The sequence below is a fragment of the Mirounga angustirostris genome, unplaced genomic scaffold (assembly GCF_029215605.1).
Source record: "Mirounga angustirostris isolate CCGP_5_RB_7025 unplaced genomic scaffold, mMirAng1.0.hap1 SCAF_3, whole genome shotgun sequence".
In the NCBI taxonomy this organism is placed as follows: domain Eukaryota; kingdom Metazoa; phylum Chordata; class Mammalia; order Carnivora; family Phocidae; genus Mirounga; species Mirounga angustirostris.
This window is the reverse complement of record NW_026991711.1, coordinates 52028322-52035616: the sequence shown is the minus strand read 5'-3', so window position 1 is coordinate 52035616 and position 7295 is coordinate 52028322. Positions and strand designations below refer to the sequence as shown.

General features: G+C 41.4%; 1 protein-coding gene and 1 long non-coding RNA gene across 11 annotated transcripts in view; one reads left to right on the top strand and one right to left on the bottom strand.

The window, feature by feature from the left end:
- Window positions 1-384: 384 nt before the first annotated feature.
- On the bottom strand, window positions 385-6923 carry LOC123839768 (uncharacterized). Its single transcript, XR_006789736.3, has 2 exons — window positions 6568-6923; window positions 385-5519 (listed from the first exon to the last, which is right to left on the bottom strand). It is a non-coding gene; the product is annotated as an uncharacterized LOC123839768 (long non-coding RNA).
- Window positions 6924-6995: 72 nt separating this feature from the next.
- VWA8 (von Willebrand factor A domain containing 8) overlaps window positions 6996-7295 on the top strand; it is a 344595-nt gene continuing 344295 nt past the window's right edge. For 7 of the 10 annotated variants that reach the window (XR_010409990.1, XM_064586049.1, XM_045869514.3 and 4 more), the window contains exon 1: window positions 6996-7262. Coding sequence is in view for 9 of the 10 variants with exons in the window: in XM_064586049.1 (XP_064442119.1) it covers window positions 7100-7262 (163 nt within the window). In the remaining variant the exon portion in view is untranslated. The remainder of the gene's footprint in view (window positions 7263-7295) is intronic. The other 3 variants (XM_064586051.1, XM_045869513.3, XM_045869512.3) reach the window with 1 other exon arrangement.

Below are 7295 nucleotides of genomic sequence, written 5' to 3'. Positions count from 1 at the left end.
CAAGTGGTGGGGGGGTGGGAGAGGGAGAAGCAGGCTCCCCACTGAGCAGGGAGCCCAATGCAGGGCTCAATCCCAGGACCCTGGGATCATGACCTGAACCAAAGGCAGACGCTCAACGACTGAGCCACCCAGGCGCCCCAAGAGCATTAATATTCTTGATATGGAGAGAGCTCTTAAAATCAGAACAATATTTTAAAAAATCAGAACAATATTTCAAAAAATACATGAAGTATTAGACTGATTAGTAACAAAAGTGCAAATAACTTTTAAACGTATGAATAAGTGTTGATCCTCACTGGTGATCAAAGGCATAAAAATTAAAATAACAATGTCAGTTTGGGGGTACCAAATAGACAATGATTTTCTTTCTTTTCCTTTCCTCCCTCCCTCCCTCCCTCCCTCTTTCCTTTCTTTCTTCTTTTAATTGTGTAGGGAAGGGATCAGGGAAGCAGAGACCTTCATACAAACCGGTGAGAGTAAATACTAGTACAATCCCTTTATTTCCCCAAATCTAGCTTTTTAAGATTATTGTGAGCAAACAGCAATCCCCTGACCCCCACCCCATCAATCCATTTCCCACAACTGTTTTCAAATCTTTAGCTGATTCTTATTATCTGAATTCTTAATATCTCTAACAACATGCTTATATCACTACTTTGTGAGTTTTCAATTTTAGGTGTTTTCTTGAGTTTTCAGTTGTAGGCATTATCTATTGATTTTCGACTTTGAAAGAGGGGAATTTAGCTCTGTCCTCACTAGTTACTATCCTCCTATCTTACTAATTCAGTTATATCATAATTTGGCTAGCTTAATATTCAATGTTTATGTGATTATGACTACATAAATGCCAGTTACAGTCGAGCCGCATACTACACTGTACTTTACCTTTTCTTGTACATTCTGTTTTCCTTGAAATTAATAGTTATCTTTTGTTTGTTTAGTTTCTCATGGGCTCATTATTAACTCATTAACTAGTGTTGTTTTCCATTTTTTTGGCAATATCTAGTGACTTTGATTTTCTTGAAGTCTCTTTGAACCCTCTGATCAGATCCTATGGAGACTGGTAGCCTTTTGGCCTGCTGCACAGCTGTCTCCTTTGGCTCTGTGTCATCAATTAGGGATTTCCTTTTCCTTTCTCCTGTGTCACATCTTTATCTCCCTACACCAAATGTCTTCCTCTTTCTTGGCTTCCTCTCTCTCTTCCTGAGGAAAGGTGCATCAAAATATATTGTTTTTGAGATTTTTACATGTCTGAAAATGTTTCTTTTACCTTCACTCTTAATTGATAGTTTGGCTGGGTATGTAATTCTTGAAAATAATTTTCTTTCAGAATTTTGAAGGCATTGCTTCATTGTCTTCTGGCGTCCACTATTGTTATAGCAGACAAACTTCTCCCAGGGGCAAGTATAATGTATAGAGAATATACTTCTTGCCCTAATGTACCCATAAATAAAAAATACGCCATTTATACATTCAACAAACTTAAATATTGTAACTCAGTGCAAAAGTAAAATAAAAAAGTTTTCTTATTTGCATCTTTATTATGTTTTGTAAACAGGCACCTGGGGGTATACTTTCTCTCTCTTTTCCCTTTGGCTATGACTTTGGAAGTCCAATGCTATTCTGATTCTTAATTCTTGATGTAAAGCTTGATTTTCTCCCTGAAAGCTAGCAAATGTCTTTCTTTGTTGTCACTTTACTGAAATTTCACAAACAGCTTCCTTTGGCTAAGCCTTTTTAATCTGAAAACTTGCTTCCTTCATTTCTGGGGAATTTTCTTCAATATTGATGATTTCCTTCCCTGTTCATTGTGTTCTCTACTTCAGGAACTCTTGAACTCTGGAACTCATTCATTAGAACTCCTGGACGGATCCTTTAATTTTTAAACGTTTTCTTTTCCTTTTCTCAATATTTCTGTTCCTTTTTCTGGGAGACTAATGCAACTTTATTTTCCAACCCCTCTCTTGAGTTCATTTTATTTCTGCTACAAAAATTGGTCTTTACACATAGCTAATTTTTTTTTTTGTTGATTCTCTTATCTTTGTTTTTCAAGTCTTTAATTTTTGTCTTTAGTATTCTTTCTTTCAACTTCCTTTGGATTTAATGTGTTTTTCTTTTTTATACTTAAGTTGAAAGATTAGTCCATTAATTTTAGCCTCTAAGCACAGTAAAGCTTTAGATCCACATCACAGGATTTAATTGGAGACATTTTCATTAATGTTCAGTTCCAAGTGTTTTCTAATTTTATTTTCTTCTTTGATCCATTAGTATACAGAAGCATATCTATTTTTAAAAAATGTCATAAAATTGATTTCTTGCTTAATTGCATTAAGATCCAAAATTGTGTTCTCTGTTCTTTGATTTTTGTTGAAACTTACTTTATGGCCTTTAACATAACTCATTTCTAATGTTCTATTTGTTCTTGCAGATAATGTGCACTCTCCAATTTAAGCTTGCTATTTTTTCTGTATTTTAATCAAATAAAACTTGTTAGGGGCACCTGGGTGGCTCAGTCGTTAAGCGTCTGCCTTCGGCTCAGGTCATGATCCCAGGGTCCTGGGATCGAGCCCCACATCGGGCTCCCTGCTCGGCGGGAAGCCTGCTTCTCCCTCTCCCACTCCCCCTGCTTGTGTTCCCTCTCTCATTGTGTCTCTCTCTGTCAAATAAATAAATAAAATCTTTAAAAAAAAAAAAAAAAAAAAAACTTAACGGTGCTGTGCAAATATCCTATATATTTACTGAGTCAACCTAAATTAAAATTATTGGCGATATTTTCTTTATAACAAGCAAATACTCTATATTCAGGCATCAAACCCACCTGAGTTTCAGATAGAAGCCACAAGTTATTAAAGAAAAAAAAGTTCTACCTAGAATCAAGCAGATAGGTGTGATGCCTTATTGTCTACCTCAGCAATTTCTTCTCCTAGTCTACCATTTAGCTAATTGTGTAGCCCTTTTCCCACCCTGGCTTTATGCTGGGGTCTTCAATCTACTCTTTGTCCTGTGTGTCACCTACAGCTATAGGCACCTGGGAGAGTAGATGTTTTCAGGGCATCCACAACCTTTCGTGATTCCTCAACCTCCCAGACTCTTCCTCCAGCTTTATTCCTGAATTTAGGGAATTTTTCCTACTTTCTTATAAGCTTACTAATTCATTTTAAGTGCTGTTTTAAAATATTTTATCCAGTGTTATTGAGTATTTTGTGTGGGTAGTGGTGTTCCTCCAGTGTATATTTCTTACCTTACTCATCTCTCTCAACTTCTCATGTTCTTGCTCACTCTTATTTCATAAAGGCTATGTATTCTTATATCCTTAACCATGACAAGCAGCATTTTACCCCCTCATCACTGTAATAAATTTTCAGTGATTTACCTATCTTTTGAATTGACACGCTATTTTTATTTTCTTTGTCTCACAGTATTTTTAAAATGGATTCCATTTTTTCTCCTTTTTACTTATTTTTGGATATAGAATATTCCATTGATCCTTACCTGGTCTTTGCCAGCAGACAGACTGGTCGAATTGTCTTTGGCCCTCTTGTCTGTCCACTTGTGTGCTGGTCAAATTCCCTTCACAGATCTTAAGATCTAGCAGGCTTTGGCTCTTGTGGTTCCTTTGGGTTCCTTCCCATACTCTGAATAGATGGGATTTCAAGAAAGCCTAGTTCAAAGTATTCTCAGGGCTGCTATTCCTGCCATGTCCTTGTCTAAAAACATGTCATGATATAAAGGGGCCATCATCTTTTCTCTTCTTTCCTCTTTTCTCCAATCCCTTGTTCAGTTTTTATTTTATTTTATTATTTTATTTTATTTTAATTGTTTGTAGATAAGGGGAGAGTACTTACAAATTGTTTTAGAAGACAGCTTTAGCAGCAAAACAGAACAATGGAGAGAACTGTTATCTAGTTTTGTGACTAAAATGTGTGGCATGCAGGTGATCTCCTATAGATCATTGCTAAAAATGCATATTCTTGGGCTTTTCAGACCTACTGAGTCAGAATCTCAGGGTGGGGGTGGGGAGTGAAGCCTGAGAATCTACATTTTAACAATTCTCTAGATGATCGGGATGCACACTGAAATCTGGGAACCACTGGTGTGGACCTATGATTTCTTAGGAGGGCGAACAGTAAAGAGGGATGAAGCACCTACCTTTTTAAAACAGGGCATAACAGGGATGGATTATTAGTCTAATTTCCCATCCAGTTACATTAATATGGTAGGAAAAATATTCCTTCTGGACTCTGGAAAAAAGATTAACAATCAATACCAGTTTTTGGTAGTATGGTTTTTTAAAAGTATATGACTAGTTATTTCAGTGAGAACTTGAGAGAAATTACACAGAGGTTGTGATAGGCATCTTTTAAAACTGAAGACCTCTGGTTTATCTTTCAAACATTGCTGAGGTCTACTTTTTCCGATTCAGACTCATTGCCACCAACAGGGGTTCATTACTGTAAGCAGAGACTATTTTTACTGCCACATAGCTAGAATTTGATGCTTCCTTTGTTCCTTACTCAATTCACAATTCATGTCACATCGAAAACATGATCAAAACATCCAGTGGCTATGCAATCTGCCTATACGATGAAGTCCAAATTTCCAACTTCAAACAGCCATTCAAGATTCTTCATTGTATAATCTTTTCTTCCCGCCCCTGTTCTCTAAGATTACGCCTTTCTCACCTGGCTGGTCTCATCGTCCCTGTCAGGACTTGCTTGTCAGGACTCTAAGCCTCTGCTTATGCTCTAATATCCACTTCTTTGTTTATCCAAATCTAAAGTGGCATTCAAAGTAAAGCTCAGGTGTTACCTTTTCTCTGGCTCAAATTTTTCCTTCACACTGCAGATTTGTCACTCTAAAATATCTTCATTTTCCCATTCCCTGGAGGATAATATGTAAACTCTTTCACCTCATATACAACACGGCCCCAATTTCTCTTTCCAGTCTTATCTCTACAAATTTTATGTACTTGACCTCCAGACACAGTGAATCACTCTCTGATTCTCAGTCTTGTCATGTTATGTCCAGCTTTCCGTACCTTTGTACATGCTCTTCCCTCTGCCAGATATGACTTACCCTTTTCTCCCCTTGAAAAACTCTCAAATATCCTTCAAGACCCATTTTAAACTCTCTGTGAAACCTCTGACCACTCCCTGGTGAAGCACATCACCCCAGAGTATCTTGAGTCTAAATATCCTAAACATGGATCTCATTGTATTGCAATTCTTCATTTGTAGGTTTGTTTTCTGTACTGGATGTGGGCCCATTGCTAAACAGTACCTAGTAGGGTACTGTTTATCCAACAGTTGCTTGAAAAATGTTGCTGAATGCTTGAATGCTGTAACCTGTATTGATTTCCCCATTGTCTCAACTCCAAGAGCTCTTAGTGCTTACATCAGTCATTTTGCTCAGTTTCCTCACATTGTTCTTCTACTGTCTCAAGTGTATGCCGGATTCCAGCAAGATTACATAGAGATGTCCTGATCAAGACTTCACTTTTCCAGCCTCAGTGTCTTCACCTGTAAAATAGAGGATAATAATAGCACCTCAATCAAAGTGTGAAATGAAGTATTGCACTGAAGTGTTTAGCACAAGGCCTGGCACATAGTATGAACACAAAGTGGGACAAACATTTCATACACTGTTACATCTTGCATTTCTGTCATTTCCCCCTAGCAGTCACATAGGGCTCTAGTGAAGATGATATGAGAACATACACGTGAAACGATGTAATACACTATGCAAACATTTACCTTTATTTTCACTGTGTCCTAACTAGGTTAAAAGCCCGTTTCAGCCTTCACCCCTTAGGTCCTCAGCAAGATGCACAAAGCCTTATCCAGCTCAGCTTTTCTTTCACAGCCTCCTATCACCTCTCAGCACCTGTCACAGGGTTATGACATAGTAGGTGCACCATTAAAGAGAGTGACAGCTCCAGAATTACCAAGGCCTCTAGCTGCAAGTGAAGCCTTCTGCATTCTTTTTGTTTGCTGTTTGCTTTGTATTGATTTAAACACTTTGCCTTGGTCAACTCACTCCTGACATTTTGGAGATGCTTAGTTTGCTTTATGTGTGCTCTTCCACCTTTGGCCAGTGTCCTACTTTTTTCCTCTTACTAAAGACATAAGTTATATTTATATAACTCTTCCACTGCAGAATGAACAAGTGCTTGATTTGGGTCCTTTCTGATATTTTGGCCATTTGTGTATATCACTAAGATGTGACTTTTGCATTTAGAATATAAGACATGGTAATACACATACAGAAAAAAAAAAAAAAGATAAAGGATAAGGCTTTCAAATACTGTATGGAAACACAGGTATGGTTACAATGAATCGAAATAGGTGAGGGACGCCTGGGTGGCTCAGTCGGTTAAGCGTCTGCCTTCGGCTCAGGTCATGATCCCAGGGTCCTGGGATCGAGTCCCGCATCGGGCTCCCTGCTCCGCGGGGAGCCTGCTTCTCCCTCTGCCCCCCCCCTCTCTATCTCTCATGAATAAATAAATAAAATCTTAAAAAAAAAAAAAAAGAAATAGGTGAAAGTTCCCGCAATCTCGAGAATACGTACGCAATTTCTGAAAAGGATCTGAAGCAACGTACAGGGAAAGCGCAGTATAGTAAGACTGGGCCATTAACCACGAAACGAAGACTTGCATCTGAAGAGTTGCATCCTAAAACCCTGAGGCATTTCCTGAACTCAGAGTTTACGGGACCACCCGGTACCGACTGGAGGCCGGCCTGGTGAATCCAGGCGAACCGACGCAGGTGCGGGCGAGGCCAGCCATGCAGCCCAGGCCCCGCCGCTGCGCCGCACGAGCACCCGGGCGGCGGGCCGGGCTCAGCACTCCGCCGGCCCGCTCGGCGGTCGACCCCCGGCGGCCGGTGCGGGATCCCGCGGCTCGCGCTCCGCGGGATCCCTCCGCCCGCCTGGGCCCAGCCGGCCCGGCAGCGCGGAGCCGGCCGCGCCGGGGGAAGGAGTTTCCGGCGGACTCGGCGCGGTGCCGCTTCCTGTCCCTCTCGCCGCGCCGCCTCACGCTCCCTGTCCCGGACGCGGCTCGCGCGGGACCCGCTCCCCGGCGACAGCCCCCCTCCCCGGTGCCATGCAGTCCCGGCTTCTGCTCCTCGGGGCGCCAGGCGGCCACGGCGGCCCGGCGGCGCGGCGCGTGCGGCTGCTCCTGCGACAGGTGGTGCGGGGCAGGCCCGGCGGCGACGGGAGGTGGTCGGAGGTCAGACTGCTGCATGCCGGGGCGGGGGCCGACACAGGTAACCCCGGGACGCCCTTGCTGTCTGTGCGGG